Source organism: Henckelia pumila, chromosome 1 (genome assembly GCF_033568475.1).
Source record: "Henckelia pumila isolate YLH828 chromosome 1, ASM3356847v2, whole genome shotgun sequence".
Taxonomy (NCBI): domain Eukaryota; kingdom Viridiplantae; phylum Streptophyta; class Magnoliopsida; order Lamiales; family Gesneriaceae; genus Henckelia; species Henckelia pumila.
In genome coordinates, this window is record NC_133120.1 from 135,766,515 (window position 1) to 135,783,830 (window position 17,316).

The window sequence follows — 17,316 nt, forward strand, 5'->3', positions numbered from 1 at the left end:
GATAACAACTCCCAGAACAAAAGTATTAGTAACACATTCTATGAATGCTAATGTAAATGAACGGGTACTGGAAACCTATCATGGTAAAGCTCTTGCTCAATCAAGTGGTGTCATGTATGTAGTACACTGGGTCGTTGCATCAAGAGGTGACCCACATACCAGAATAAAATTGTGAATATCATGACCTGATCCTGCAACCAACGGGTCCAAGAATCCACTCAAGAACTCGGGGTTGAGCGACACCATATGGGTTATATCAATGTGTAGGTTCAACATGATAATGTATGTAGCATAATAATCATGACATAATATATGCACATAAAACATGTCATATAAACATGCAAAAATAGAACATGCATACTCAACCAGGATATCTCGGATAGTACGTCTGTATCTCTACTCATGCAACTCAAGCAACCTAGCAAGATGGTTCCATGCATCCCTGTATTGATTACAAATAGTTGAACCAAGAGACGATTAAGAATAAGTGTCATTTAACGTGCATTGATGATATGCTCAATCAGTTCCAGGTAAATTCAGTGTATTCAAAGATTAACTTAGGTCGGGTTATCATCAGTAGCGAGTATGAGAAAGGGACATCTCAAAGACTGCGTTTCGTATGAGGTATGATCACTATGAGTTTCTAGTTATGCCTTTTGGATTGACGAGCGCAACTGTGATCTTCATGGATTTGATAAACATGATTTTCCAGGATTATTTGGATAAGTTCGTCGTGGATTGACCGAGTGGTGTTTCTTGGTCATTTCATTTCTCAGGATGGTGTTTTAGAAGATCCGAGTAAGACAGAGGTTATTCTGAACTGATCGCGCCTAACGACAGCCTTTGAGATTCGTAGTTTTTTGGGCTTAGCAGAGTACTATTGGTGGTTCGTCGAGAATTTCTCACAGATTGCTAGACCACTGACACAGTTGACAAGGAAAGATGCTCTTTTTGTCTGGTCAACTGAGTGTGAGCAAAGATTCAATAAATTGAGGAGACTCCTGACTACCGTGCTTGTGCTTGCTTTTCCATATGATTGAAGAGGTTATGTGGTTTACAAAAATGCATCTCTTCAAGGTTTGGGTTGTGTGCTGACATGCCTATGCTTCCAAATAGTTGAAAACCCACGAGGAGAATTATCCAGTGCATGACTTAGAGCTTGTAGCAATTGTCTTTTAACTCAAGATTTGGAGACATTACTTGTACAGTGAGCTTTGAGATCTCCTCTGACCACAAGAGTTTAAAGTATATGTTCAATCAGGCGAAGTTTAATATGACGAACCTTCATTTTATGGATCTTCTCAAAGATTACGATTGCGAGATCAAGTACCATCCAGGTTTTGCAAACCCAGTAGCAGACGAGCTTATCCATAAGGTGTATGCCAGTGTTCTTCGCACCAGTGCAGTTCAAGAGTGGTGTTCTTTGGGTTTCACTTTTCACCACAAGAAGGAACAACAAGGGATCCGAGTCTTCTTAGTTTTAGTTGAGCAAACATTGTTTTCCTGTATTTGGAAATTGAAATTTTCAGATCCGAAGATGCTGAAGTTAGCCAGGCTTGCTCAGGGAGACAACACCTCTAGTTTTCATTTCCAGTTGAAAGGGCATTACCCCTAGCAAAAAATAAGAGATCATCGGCATATGCAAGGTGGGTGATCTCCGGATGGATTGTTGTGTTTGTTTGGCAGAGTGGTGGTGCCTGATGATTTGACTTTGTGTGAGGATATTCAGTCTCATCGTAGTAGATTCACCTTGCACTCAGACAGTACTAAGATGTACAAGAATCTATATACGAGATTTTGGTGAAAATGAATGAAGCGTAGTGTGTATCAGTTTGTGTCTGGATTCCTTGTTTGTCAGCAAGTCAAGGCTGAGCATCATCGACCGGGTAGTCTACTTCAGAGTTTGGAGATTCCGAAGTGGAAGTGAGAGCATGTGACTATGGATTTTGTCTCCCACTTGACAATGTCTCCAAACGTTGTGATGTCATTTGGGTTGTTGTGGACCGGTTGTCCAAGTCTGCACACTTTCTTCCTTACAATCGAGAGTATACCTTTGATCGCATGGCCAGATTGTACATTCAAGAGATTGTACGCCTGCATGGAGTACCACTAATTATAGTAAGTGATAGAGACTCGAGGTTCACCTCCTGGTTTTGGGGTAGCTTTCAATGATCTTTGGGCAATACTTTGAGTTTTAGCACAGCATATCATCCAGAGACTGACAGACAATCATAGAGGACTATCCAGACATTAGAAGATATATTGAGGGCTTCAGTGTTGGATTTTTTGGATTATCCTGGCAGGATCAGTTGTCGATGATAGAGTTTGCTTATAATAATAGCTATCATCGCGGCATTGGCATGGCTCCGTTTGAGACTCTCTATGGCCGCCATTGTCTTACACCTTTTTCTGAGATGAAGTAGGAGAACGAAAGGTTGAGGGACCAGAGTTGATTCAATAGATTGTTGATAAGTCGAACGGATCAAGAAGAGAGTCAGAGACGTGCAGGACAAACAAACCAGTTATGCCAACACGAAGCGCACACCTCTGCATTTTGAATCAGGAGAGCATGTGTTCCTACGAGTTTCACCTTTCTGTAAGGTGATGAGATTTGGTCTCAAAGGCAAGTTAGTATCGAGATTTTGTGATTTGACTTGAGGGAGTTCGGAAGGTCCGAACTCTGCAAGAAGAAGTGAGTTGTCCAATCATAGGATACGTGCTCGGTGGTTAGAGATTAGAAGCCCCGATTGGGATATCGAAAGCTTTGAAATGCGTTCGGAAGCTCCGAACCAAGATCGGAAGTTCCGATCGTTGCCTATATATAAAAGGCCGAGGCTTCCATTTCAAATGCTCATTTCCCTCTTTTGTCTCTCGTTCCAGTCTTCTTTTAAAGGTTTCCAAGCGTCGTCTTGAGGGCCAGGTAGTGACGAAGCACTACCGAGATCGTAGAGAAGTTGTGCCTAGAGTTTGAGACTATCGTCATCAAAAGACTGATGATGGACGCAGGTATCTGAAAGTAGCTATTAGTCTAGTTAAGACTTTTGGTATGCAAAGAGTGATATTGGTGATTACTTTCTTATACTCTTGGGCTTAAGTACCCGAGTTGCTAGGTTGCTTGAGTAGAGGTACGATCGTACTATCCAAGATATCTTGATTGAGTATGCATGTTCTATATTTGCATGTTTTTGTGACATGTATTATGTGCATATATTATGTCACGATTATTATGTTGCATACATTATTATATTGAGCATGTATCGTGATATAACCCGTAGTGGGGTCGCTCAACCTCGAGTTCTTGCATTAGTCCTGGGGTTGGCATTCTTTCCGGTATCAGGTTTCGATTTAAAGATGTTATTTTCAGTTCTTTATTCGATGAGGTTGTATAAACAATGTTTCACCGTTTGGTTTAAGGGCCGGTTGTATTCCGTCGATTGTTTGGTTGTATTGATTTACTTTCGTTGTTAATGATTATTGTGTTTTAAGTTATAATTGCATGCCTAAAGTATTAGTAGGTGTCTCGGTGCATGTCATTACAAATTAACACAAATTAACGATTTTTATTAACAGGTGATGCTAACAATGTACAATCGTGCTTAATAACGACAAAGTGCAATTTTTTTAAGCAAGATTGCTGAACAAGAAGAAATAACATAAATTAGAAATTTTACTAGCAAGTAAATCTAGCAATGCATAATGGATAGTTAAGTGTAATTATGATTAATATCAGAATATGTGATAGATATTGACACTTTATAACCATAAAAAGATATTAATGCTAAATGTTTTAAAATAGTCCAATTTAAATTGAGTTTATATTTTGTGATAAGAGAGATAAAATGATTGATAAAATAGATTGAATTAGAATGTGACAAAATTAATTTGTTACACTTAAATTTATTATATTTATACATTATCTATCCATTAAATTGATTGAGAGAGTTAAAATTATAATTTAAATTGAAAACATTGTTTACATATAAACTCGTATTAATCTCACTTCAATTTAACAAACTTGAAACTTTGCTCACAAGCTTAAACGCTCTTTCCTCTTTTTACAACCTTACTTGAAAGTAACCAAAAGAACATTTCCTCAAGCCCTACCGCCTCTTCAACTCTCCGGATTTTGCGGCTTTTTCGTTCTTCACAAGAAATGGAACAAAGTAAACATAGTTTTTTGTTTCCAAAATGTAAGTCGAATTTGGGCCATCATAAAACTCTTGGGACATTATCTCACAAATCACAAGTTTATAAGAGAGATCTCCAACTCGATCCAACTCATGAAAAATATTTCATCAAAACTATTAATTTTCACTACATACATAAACCGGGCCGATTTGTCTCGCGGAATATGACAAAAATGTCTCAAAAGATATATACTCTTTAGTTGTAAGGCAAAGGAAGAAGACTAGGTGTTCTCACCAAATTAAACCACCATCCCTAAATTTCATAATGAACAACGAAATAAGATCGACATTTTTTTGAAGCCTCCTTCCTAATTAATTCAGACAAATAAAAATTCATTCTCAAAATATTTCATATGAACCACCATTTAACAAAGACCATTTCTAATACCACCCAAAAACAGTAGCTGATTAAGTTGATTAAACAAGTACCACGTTTCTGGGTACAACACGTGGTTTGGCACTAAAACTGAAGACACTGAATTTAGCAGCTTAGTAATTAATACAAATAGTAAAATGACTATTAGCAAATCCGCATACTATGTGTTCTTAATTAGCATCAGAAAACATGATAAAAGTTCTAGGCTACTTCTTCATAATTCTTTACTGGTCTTTCTCCGATAACCGGCAGAAGAGGCTGGATTATCCTGTGCATTACTATATTCAAAGTCCGATGGTTCCAAGAGCAATTATCTCAACGCCAGGGAAAGATGATACATTAAGATTTATTGGTAGATGGCAGTTCAAGTCGATTGCAGATATACAAAGGTCAAGGGTTGGGTCTTCCACTTTGATCCTCATGTATATTTTGAGAATAGGCATTAGAAGATGTTAAACCATTGTGAAAACAGCACTAGGGAAGCTGGTTGAGGTGCCTATACTTTTTTTTGGGAAGATGTTGATGAAGAGCATTAGATATTGGTGCCGCAGGTCTGAAAGGTTGAAGGTGTGAACCCTGAGAATGAGTCTCACCACCAACATGAGTTGGTGCAGCAGATCTGAAAGGGTGAAGGCGTGAAGCTGAAGAACTAATATGATCACCAACAAGAGGTCGCGCAGCTGGTGTGAAAGATTGAAATTGTGGAGCTTGAGAATATATCTCCCTACCAACAAGAGGATTACTTGCAAAACTGATGCCACATATGTCTGAGGGTCTTGAAGAACAGCCTGAGATTTGAGGCCCTGTATATGATACAGCTTCTACGGGTGGTGGAGCTGTTACATTTAGGCTGTCAAAAGGAGAAGATATAGAATTTGGGATCGGTTGGTGTAGCAACATACCTTGTTGAAATGGAGCTGAAGTCTGTTGGCCGGGAGGTCGGCTTGCTGAATCAGCAGAAGGAAGTCTTGTTGAAGGCAGAGGTATGAAACCAGATGGAAAAGCTGCAACGAATACATAAAAAAGATAAAAGCACAATTTCATAGTTGCCTAATCATGAATAATTCAGACACAGTAAGAAACCAAATAAAAAATGACAAAACTATATGGTTTATTTTGGTAAGTTTCAAAACCGCCACAAGGTCGACTATATGAATGAAAAAACAAAGATTTACTAGAATGCAGCACACAAGAAGGTAGTTCGAGTTTTTAACTTGCTACAGGCAATCAATTACAAATTTCGAGAGAAAAGCTTATCTAACAGATTGAGGTGATAACCATGGAGCAATTCCAAATGAATAACTAAATCTCTACAAATAATAGATGATCATTCTCCATCCCAAAAAAATAAACAAGAACATTTTGGAAGCTTTTTTTTTTCAAAAAATAAGAGAACTTCAGGATGATTATAAGTTGAGAATGTATCTGCTATTCTTGAATTTGACAGATGGAGATGCTCCTAAAGTGAACCTCTGAAGGAATTTGATTGCAAACTAGGATTTCAAATGACAACCATTTAGGGTGCATTTCAAATCCATCTCAATTAGAATTAATATTATATTTGTATAAATTAGGATTGAAATTCCGATCATGTAAATTCATACAAACAAATCAAATAGTTTTCAAACACCTCAATCAAACGCAACTTAAGAAAATTCCGAATTCAAATTACAAGAACCAACCATGTGCAAAGATTTTAGCTAAGAAAATATGTTGCACTGCTGAAAGTGTGATAAATTGAAAATATACCTTGCTGCATTCCAGGACGCCAAGAAGCCTTGAGATCCACACATTTTGATCTGAAAGCCTCGGCCAATTTTTTATTCATGAGAACTATGCTCCAGTTCTTTTCAACTTCATTCCTCTTCAATCTGAATTCTGCTTCAGCATCCTTGATTTTTGCTTCATATTTAGACCGTATCTGAGCAATAACTTCCTCTATCTCCTTCTCACAGTCTGATCTATGTTGTGACACCTGTTTAAGAAAGAACATTCTATTACTTTTAAGTATAAAACACAAGGAATTTGATCAAAAAATAATTGAGACACAAACCACATCCTCATGGGTTTTTTCCAACCGTTCCGCTTCTTTGCGTAGTCTTTCAACTTCATCTTCAAGTGGTTCCCCAAGCGAAGATGGAGTTGAATTCCAGGAAGCTACTTGATGAATAGGATGGACAAGAAGGTTTCTAGGACCATGAAGACGACAGGAATCTAGTCTCAACTGAGCTGCTTGATTTGGAAGTTCAGCAGTACTGACCACAGCTTCGGCAATCGCTGTGTTTTTTGGGGAACTGGCAAGCATCTCACTACTTTGGTCACCATTAAATCTACTCAATGGTCCTGGAGCCAGGTGACTGTCATGTAGTTGGGAAGGTTCACGACTTTGAGAAATAAATACATCAAATTGCTCTTCGGTCTCCCCAGTTTCAGCTCTTTGAGAGGGGCTTCTTTCTTGATTCTGGATTGGATGTTCCGTTTCACTCATCAGATGAGACTGATTACAGCTGAGAGACGCATCAACCGCTACACCATGTAGCAGCTCGTGGTTACCAGTTGTTGATTCTTCATGATTGGACTGAAAAACCGTAGCAGTGTCAACAAGTTCCAAGGTTGCAACTTCAATCTGTATTGTACTAGGAAGTTCAACAGCTGGTTCTCCCAAATGTCGGTGAATTTCGTCTTCGGGTACCTGATCACAAATTTACCCATCAATTCTGCAGAGTCACATTAGATATACTCGAGAAAAACCGCAGTTGCAACACCAAGGTCGAGGAATTACATACAGGTGGATATTTCCAGATGAATTTAGCTACTGACTTCAAAATAAGATCATATGAAAAATAGACATGGAAGAACAAAATATTTAAAAAAATTTGTTACCCCTTCATCCCACAGTAAAGGTTGATTAGCTTTTAAAGTACCGTTTTACACTTAATTGGTTTTTTTAAAGTGGCCAACCAACATCCTTGTGGTGCAGTTAGCTCCCTTCGTGGTCATTTCTTATAAATATTTTTCACAGAAAACAAACCTTTTCTTACATGGGTGCTATTTCCTGGAGTTTTTATTTTCTTTTTGGATAGTAAGTTTTACATCAATCTTTTAGAAGTTTACCATCTTAGAGGTAATCATCCACCCCTCTCTATACAGTATTTCAATATTATATTCATAGATTAGAGCATGCCTAAATCTCCCATCACTTGGTGATGTCATTTTTTTATTCCTTTCCGTATAAAAAATGACTCAGAGATATTCACAGAACAGAACATTTTAAACAAGGCAGAGAATGCATACTTTATCAAGGGAAAAGGAACATACACGATTTAGCAACAGGCCACTATCGGTCGTTTCATCTGGTCCATCTATCTGGTTCACGACAGAATCTGGCGAGCCAGTTAAGTCTCCTTCACTAGACGCATTACGCAAAACCACATCATCGACATGGCTCACAACTTTGTCAGAAACATTTCTGATAACCCCCGTCGAAGCCTCTTTGTTCAGCTCTTCTAGTTGAACTTCAGACGATACTAATTCTCCAGAAACAGGAAGGTTTGCGGAACCAGTTTCCCTGGTGGCATCATTGGAATGAATTACGCAGTCAAGATGCTTGTCTGCAACAACTGGTAATCTTTCCAAGGACATTATCCCTACTTCATTGTCAGAATTAACAGATTCTAAATTACACAGGGTTGCTGAAGGATTATTACAGCCAAATGTCACAGCTCGTGCACTAGTAGATGGATCAGATGGTGCCACATATTTTTCTTGAGAGCATCCAGCATCAGTGTCAGATTGAGAATGAAGATTTTGTGGTCCTTTGATGATCCTGAGTTCACTGGAGCAGGCAATTGCTTCAGCCAGCCAGTTAGCAGCCTTTTGACTCTCATCTTCCCGAGCAGCTAGCTGTCTTGCCTTCAGATCTTTAAGCTGCATGTCCTTTAGAAGAGTGTGCTCTTCCATTTTGTTTGCGAAATTATCATCCAAAACCTTGAGCTTGAAAATTGCTATAGAGCCTTGATCATGTATAGAACGTATAACTGCCGACTCCAACTTGTGATTTTCCTCCAACTTTACCCTTTGCTCGTCCAAAGTTCTCTGCAACTCCCGCATTTCCCCCTCCTGCTTTCGAATAAGTTTCTTCATCCATTTTTCACATTTTTTCATCTTTTTATTCATCTCATCTTGTATTTCATTTCCAGCAGCTTTAACTATCGGATCTAGTTTCTCGTGTAAAGAAATTTGGGCTGCATGATGCTCTTCATTAAACAACTCTTCTTCAATTTCTATTTTTACCTTATTTAGTTTACATGATAAATTCAGCGGCAGCCCCTCATCAACATTGAATGGTTCTTTGTAGATCACTTCATCAGCTAGCAAGCAATCTTTGCTAGAGTCGTTAGTGTTCTCTGAAGACTGCAAGTACATCCATATCAGAGATTGCATCTTTGAATAGACTGAGTTCACTTGCTCTTCCGTGCATTCATAATTCAAATGTTGTTTTGCTAGAAGGAAAGAATGCTTCTTGTCAACTTTCTGCTTGGAGATCAAGGCCGCAACCCAACACTGGTAAACAAAAAATTTCTCCAACTTTTCAAGGTGTGCATCAGTGTGTAAGACATTAGATAAGAATGTATTTACTTAAGTGAGGATCTAATCATAGAAGCTCGTATATCCACATTTTTACACATTGATGAAAATTGGAGGATAATGAAGAAAAAACAATACATCATCACTTGTTGGGGATATCATCATCTGTCATATGTCGAAGTAAAGAGTGCAACAGATCACAAGAAAAACTAATCGAGCACATGCAAGTAGCGGCATAAAAGGGTACCCAACCTAGAATTACTATTAACCAAGAGACATTTAAAAAGAATTGGGTACACACATATCACAAAAATAATTTGTTGGTTTTGAGATATCAGATCTCAATATGTTTCGTTATTATGCTAGCTGGCCATGTATATATTTCACCAGTAAATGTCAATTTAATTGTGCATGCCTTCCTCTCTACCGAGGCCATACAGATATAACTCATTTATTTTCTTCCCAGAATTTATTTTCATTGAAAACAAAATATAAATCATCGGTATTTAAATTAAGATTTAGAAAACGACAGCAATCACTCACTTTTTGATAGTGTTAATTGGGCAAAAGTTAACATACAAAGAAAAAGTACAAAATCAAGTGGAGTAGGGGAAAACATCCTGTTAAGGGAGGAAATGTAGTTCCACATATGACAAAAGCACCCTTTCTTCTATCAGATCAATGCCCAGTCATTAGTAATTATCAACATCAGGGAAAGCATTCCATCTATGAGAATGCAGTCCATTGACCTTTTCTAGGAGAAACTGTCTATGCATGGGTTGGGGCGTCCGCGTGCACAAAAAAGGTAAAACAATCTAAGGCATTATTCTAATAAACACATATTAGAAGAAAAGAAGAAACCCCAGATTTTTAAAGACAAGTGAATGCGATACATTTAAACAGACGGGAAAAACCAATGAGATAGCACAAATGTATAGCAACTAGATATACCTTCTTATCATTGACAACACCGCTCAAAAAAAATTATCAGATCCTCCGATAATAAAATTTTGAAGCTTCGACCAAACAATTTTACAATGAGATATCAGCTATAAATAATTTTATACTTGTTTATTTCTTGTTCGGGGCCATTTGTAAATACATAATATTTTTAACTCTTACAGTGAAGTTGCTGGATAAAGTTGTTAATAACAACTAGCTAGATAAAACTCATAACTGCATCTATATCAATTATCACACCATGTACAACACAAAATTCTATAATTCCGGCCATGGATATCGCTATCTTCAGACTAAAATTGTGTGTTTATTGGCTGAGGTACACTTTTCCAAGCAAATAAAAAGAGCAAATTCCAGATTTCCAAGAAAAAACAAAAAATCAACAAACGTAACATCGAGTAAAACCGTTAATCCAGTACTTCGTATGGTAATAGTAATCAGAAAATGTACTAACCAGAGATATTTGGAAAGCTTGCATGATTGCTGGTGAGTCACTTTGAGCAACGTGATTCTTGATGACATATTCCAGAAATTTTCTTGCTGTCTCCACAACATTGTCCTGCATCGGATGTCAGGTGCACCCACTAAATAGTAAATACTAATGGCTACGCAAATTGATATCATAAATTACAAGAAAATGATGTCATTTTGATGATTCCAGATCATTAAGACAATTAAATCCCTTCAAACTCCAGAAGATGAAAATTGGGTTATGTTTAACTTTGTTTTCTATGGCTTCAGAACTATTTTCTCTAGAAAATGTTTGACATTGTTTTCTCAATAACACATCGCACATTCAGCTTGTATAACATAATGCATTATTAGATTTTCATTTAGATATCAGGATATTAGTTGTCTTAATGATTTTTATTGATTGCCTGATTGATTGTATAGTTGAATATCCTATAACAGATTGAATATTGTTTAAGCCAAAATATCAGATAGCAGGATAGATCAATATTCTTATTTGATTAGGTCTCTAGTAGGATAAATCACTTAACAAGTAAACTAGGAGTCCTTGTTCTATTGAACTAGTGATGTAGAATTCTATAAATAAGTGTTTTGTACTCTTTATTTTCAACCCCAATAAATCAATTCTTCTCGGCCTATAATTTTCCCTGTCTTTAACTACATGGTATCAGAGACCATAATCAATCCATAACAAAATACGGTATGACCTCGGCCCCGGAAGCCCCTCCGCCGCCGCTTCTTTCTTCCACCATTCTGTGCGACAATACATCTATTCCCATCACAGGGCATGATTATCTATAATGGTCCCAATCGGTTATGATGTTTATTTGGGGCAAGGGCAAAGATGATTTTCTCTCCGGCGTGGCTCGTTATCCAGACAAGGATGACAAGTCTTTCAAATCCTGGTGATCAGAGAATAATATGGTCATGTCTTGGCTGATTAACTCTATGACAAGGGAGATTGGAGAGAATTTTCTACTTCATCCCACTACCAAGGACATCTGGATGCTGCTCGAGACACTTATTCGTGTAAAGAGAACAAAGTGGAACTGTTCCAGATCGAGAGTCACCTCCATGGATTAAAACAGCTGATGGTTCTTTATCTGTTATTACTGGAAAAGGATCTATTGTCATCTCTAAAACTTTGACTCTTCAAAATGTTTTGCACGCCCTTGATCTTTCTTGTAATTTGCTTTCTGTTAGCAAATTAACTTCTTATTTAAAGTGTTGTGCTAAGTTTTCCTCAAATTGTTGAGTATTTCAGGATCTGGAATTGGGAACGACGATTGGCAGTGCTAAGGAACATGGAGGCCTTTACTACTTTAAAGAAGAAAGTCACTCCTGTGGACAAGCCGAGAAGCCCAACAATCTAGTATCATACCAAACTCTAGTCCTGTAGCGAGGAGATATTACTCTGGCACCGTAGATTAGGACACCCAAATTTTCATTATTTCAAGCATTTGTTTCCAAAGTTATTTTGTAATAAAAATCCTTTTGTTTTTCAATGTTATATTTGTCAATTTGTCAAACATCATCATGCATCATTTCATGTTCATCCACATAAAGCTTCGAAACCTTTCACACTTATTCACAGTGATGTGTGGGTCTAGCTTAAAACGACAACTCTTTCAAAAAAATAATGGTTTATCACCTTTATTGATAATCACATACGTTTGAATTGGATTTACTTGTTATAAATCAGAAGCTGAACAAATTTTCAAAATTTTCTATGCAATGGTTGAAACACGGTTTCATGAAAAAATTTAAGTGTTCACGAGTGATAATGGGAAAGAATATTTGAATAAACTTTTGGGTCATTTTTTTCAAAAAAAAAAGTATAATTCATCATAGTTCTTGCACTCAAACCCCACAACAAATGGAGTAGCAGAAAGGAATAATAGACACCTGCTGGAAGTAGCTAGGTCACTCATGTTTACCACTGAAGAAGTGAATAAACAATCTTTATTCTTCTTAATTCAAAGGTAGTTTGTACAACTCTAATTTAAAGATAAAGATTACTACTAAATAAGGAAAGAAAACCTACTAAATCTCCTAAAAACAGAAATAACCTAATATATACATATAATCATATCGGCTGCCCATATACACAAGATTTGATAGAAGACTGATTTGTTAATGTAATATTCTCAATATCCTACACTTTCCCTCAAGCTGGGCCGTAAATGTTGAGTAAGCCTAGCTTGGAGCTCAAATCTTCAAAATTCTTCCTTGGAAGTGCTTTAGTAAGGATGTCGTCAGTTTGAAAGCTAGTAGGAAGATATATTAACTTGATTATTCCTTCCTCTATCTTCTCTTTTATTAAATGGCGATCAATTTCAACATATTTCGTCCTATCATGATGCACTGGGTTCTTTGCAATACTGATAGTTGACTGATTGTCACAGAACATCGTCATAGGTCCTTCAACAAACACTTTCAGTTCATTCATAAGTCTATGTAGCCACATCCCTTCACATATGCCAAGTGCCAATGCTCGAAATTCAGCTTCAGCGCTACTTCTTGATACAACCGACTGTTTCTTGCTACGCCAAGTAACTAAATTTCCCCAAACATAAGTGCAACATCCAGAAGTTGACCTTCTATCCACCGCTGATCCTGCCCAATCAGCGTCACTGTATAATTTGATGCTCTTATCCTCTGATTTTCGAAAGTATAATCCTTTTCCAGGTGTTAGTTTCAAGTATCTGAGGATCCTATAAACTGCCTCCATGTGCTCTTCATTTGGATTATTCATAAATTGACTTACCATGTTCACTGAGTAACTTATATCAGGCCTTGTGTGACATAGGTATATGAGTTTGCCCACAAGTCTTTGAAATCTCCCTTTATCAACTGGTGCACAATTTTCTGTGGTTCCCAGTTTTCTTGTTGAATCCATAGGAGTGTCTGCTGGTTTGCACCCAAGCATCCCTGTTTCATCTAGAAGATCCAAAATATATTTTCGTTGGGAGACAGAAATTCCTGATTGTGACCGAGCTATTTCCATCCTAAGGAAATATCTAAGGCTCCCCAAGTCCTTGATTTCAAATTCTTTGGCTAATAGGATCTTGAGAGTATTTATCTCTTGCACATGATCCCCTGTTATAATAATGTCATCCACATATACAATGAGGATAGCAACTTTCCCATGTGGTGAGTGTTTAACAAAGAGAGTGTTATCGGTTTGACATTGCTTGTACCCATACTGCTTGATCACTCTTGTGAATCTGTCAAACCAGGCCCTTGGGGACTGTTTAAGCCCATATAATGACCGTTTCAGCTTGCAAACCTTGTTGGTTGTGGCTGGAGACTCGAATCCAGGGGGAATGTTCATGTAAACTTCTTCTGCAAGGTCTCCATTTAAGAATGCATTCTTGACATCTAATTGATGTAGAGACCAATCTAAATTTACAGCGAGGATAGAAGGACCCTTACTGTATTTAGTTTGGCTACTGGTGCAAACGTCTCTTCATAATCAATTCCATATGATTGTGTGAATCCTTTTGCAACAAGACGGGCTTTGAATCGATCAACACTTCCATCTTCTCTATATTTAATAGAGAAGACCCATTTACAGCCAACCGGCCGTTTTCCAGAAGGTAACTTAGTTATTTCCCATGTCCCATTTTTCTCCAAAGCTCGAATCTCTTCTTGTACAGCAGCTTTCCACTTTGGTGTTGTGAGAGCCTCTTGTATGGATTTAGGAATATGTGCTTGATCCAAGGTTGCCACAAAAATCCTGTATTTGTTAGATAATCCCTGATATGACACAAAATTAGAGATTGAATGCTTTGTGCCCTCTCGGACACCCTTCCTCAATGCAATAGGTAAATCTTTATCTTTAGCAGACTCAGGAATAAACTTACCTGGCGAATCTTTTGGTCCTGTATCCGGTTCCAATTCTTGGTTCTGCTCAAGTGATGCTCGATGCTCTATCTCCTTTTGGTTCTTGTTTCTTCTAGAGTAGGTGATAAGTTCATGATGTGCAGTGGGTTGGGTAGTGTCATCAGGTAGGCTTGGAGTAGGCAAGTTATGGGCTGGAATATTGTACAAGTCTGAATCAAGTGCAATGTGGGGAACATCTAAGTCACTGGTCTTGGTGCTATTATCCCAAAACTGACGTTCTTGTGTTACATTGTTCTCCCCCTGAATAGCAGATTTGGGAAAGTATGGCTGATTTTCAAAGAAGGTCAGATCCATAGTGTTATAGAATTTTCTCGTATGTGGAGAATAACATTTGCATCCCTTTTGGTTTGAAGAATACCCCAAGAAAATACACTTAACAGCTCTAGGATCTAACTTTCCCCGATGGTGACTATGGATATGAACAAATGAGGAACAACCAAATACTTTGGGAGGAAGAGATATATGAGATGAGTATGAGGTTGCCTTTTAAGTAGGACTTGACAAGGGGTCTGGAATTTTAGGACTCGGGAAGGCATTCTGTTAATAAGGTAAGTGGCAGTGAGTATGGCTTCTCCCCAAAAATGCTTAGGTACATGTGTAGAAAACATGAGAGAGCGAGCCACTTCCAAAAGATGTCGGTTTTTCTCTCAGCCACACCATTTTGTTGGGGTGTATCAACACATGAGCTTATGTGAATAATACCTTGACATGTGAGATAATCACTAAGGATAGAAGCAAAATATTCTTTGGCATTGTCTGTTTTCAAAATTTGTACTTTAGTGTGGAATTGAGTTTGAATCATGGTATTGAATTTCTGAAATATTGGACCTGCCTCAAATTTTTCTTTCATTAAGAACACCCATGTTAACCTAGTGTGATCATCTATAAAGGTTATGAACCAACGAGACCCAGTGATATTTTTTACCTTAGATGGTCCCCATACATCACTGTGGATTAATGCAAAATGTTGTGATTCTTTGTAAGGTAGGGCTTGATAAGAATTTCGAACATGTTTAGCAAATTGACAAATCTCACAAGTAAACTCATTCGAATTCTTATTAATAAAAAGAGATGGAAAAAGCTTCTTGAGATACATGAAATTGGGATGTCCTAACCTATAATGCCATAACATGATATCGTTCTCCCCTTTTTGGAAAATAGAGGTTTGATCTTGACTAACAGACACTAGACAACTAAAGTTAGGACCTTTCCCTTTGGAAAAATTGTTCGCCTCAAGTAGATAGAGCCCCGAGCATTCTTTAGCATTGTCAATCGTCTTCCCCGAATCCAAGACCTGAAATTCACAAGATTTTGGAGAAAATTTAGCAATGCAATTCTGATTCTGTGTAAGTCTACTAACAGATAATAAGGTGCAATTCAATTCAGGCACCAAAAGGACAGAGTTAAGTGTCAAATCCTTTGAAATATTCACTGAACCAGTTCCAATAACTTTGGAGGATGATCCATCAGCAATACTGACTGTTAAATTCTCATGGCACTGGCTGAAATTGGTGAGAACATCTCTATTTCCAGTCATGTGATCTGAAGCACCCGAGTCTACAATCCAAGAATTCAGCTTATTCCTCTTAACACTTAGGGCATTCAAGAAATTACCTTTTTGTGCTAAAGATCCAGTCCCAATATTTTGAGCAGAGTTGGCTGTCTGAGATTGGCTGATCATCTGCTTCAAAATTTCAAGCTGTTCTTTGCTAAACAAAGTGGACTCGGTGGATGCTGAATTTTCTTCCTCTACTGCAGTATTGTCTCGGTATTGTGGGCGTGGAGGTTTCCAATTTGCTGGCTTCCCATGAATTTTCCAGCAATTTTCAATTGTGTGGTTTGGCTTCTCGCATCGTTCACAATATTGACGCTCCTTTTTCTTCCAGTTATCTTGGCTGTAATTTTTAGGAACACGAGCAGCTAGGGCAGAATTCTCCATCTGAGAATTAATGGCAGGAGTCCCAAGCATCACTTTTTTCCTACTTTCCTCTCTACGAACTTCTGAGAAGGCTTCTCGCAGGCTTATTGGTTGTTTCATTCCTTGAATTCTTCCACGAATGTCATCAAGATTGTTATTGAGCCCAAATAAAAATTTGTAGACTCTTTTCTTCTCAACAATCAGCCGATATGTTTTGTCATCATCAGGACAGTTCCACGAGTGATCTTCGTGCATATCAACCTGCTGCCAATAACGAGTAAGAGTATTAAAATATTGGGTCACCGTTAAATCACCTTGTCGTAAGTCATGAAGGATACTCTCTATTTCAAATAATTCCGAGGTGTTCTCTTTATTTGAATAGGTTTCCTTCACTGCCTCCCAGATTTCTTTTGCTGTTCCATAGAGAAGAAAGTTTCCTCCTATTTTGTTGGTCATGGAATTGATTAACCATGACATAACCATGCTGTTTTCTGATTTCCAGATTTTGAACTTCGGGTCATCTGCCTTTGGACGAACAGCAGCCCCAGATAAGTAGTCATCTTTTCCTTGGGAAGTGCTATGATCCACCGGGTGAATTTCACCCGGTGGATCTGGGCCGTTCATGGGGGCCGGGCCCCATGAATAAGAGCCCGGGCCCCACATAATTATGTGGGGCCCGGGCTGTTTGGACGGCAGATGCTGCACCGGGTGAATTTCACCCGGTGCAGCATAGAATAAGCCCTTTTCCTTTGCCACATACAAACATCATTACTGACTGTGACCAATGGAGATAGTTATTTCCATTTAGTTTGTGGCCAGTAATAAGAATTTGACCACTGTCTTGAGTTCCACTCAAGTTGGAGACAGTGGAGTCTTGAGAGGAGGTGACCTCGGAGTTTGATGAACTCGCC

General features: G+C 38.0%; 1 protein-coding gene across 9 annotated transcripts in view; it reads right to left on the bottom strand.

The window, feature by feature from the left end:
* Window positions 1–4,518: 4,518 nt before the first annotated feature.
* Window positions 4,519–17,316, bottom strand: part of LOC140888080 (uncharacterized) — a 55,048-nt gene continuing 42,250 nt past the window's right edge. For 6 of the 9 annotated variants that reach the window (XM_073295763.1, XM_073295764.1, XM_073295759.1 and 3 more), the window contains 6 exons: window positions 10,565–10,669; window positions 7,858–9,126; window positions 6,617–7,255; window positions 6,313–6,538; window positions 5,466–5,567; window positions 4,519–5,399 (listed from right to left, as the gene is read on the bottom strand). In XM_073295763.1, coding sequence (XP_073151864.1) covers window positions 5,038–5,399; window positions 5,466–5,567; window positions 6,313–6,538; window positions 6,617–7,255; window positions 7,858–9,126; window positions 10,565–10,669 — 2,703 coding nt within the window. In that variant the 3' untranslated portion in view covers window positions 4,519–5,037. The remainder of the gene's footprint in view (window positions 5,400–5,465; window positions 5,568–6,312; window positions 6,539–6,616; window positions 7,256–7,857; window positions 9,127–10,564; window positions 10,670–17,316) is intronic. The other 3 variants (XM_073295776.1, XM_073295793.1, XM_073295767.1) reach the window with 2 other exon arrangements.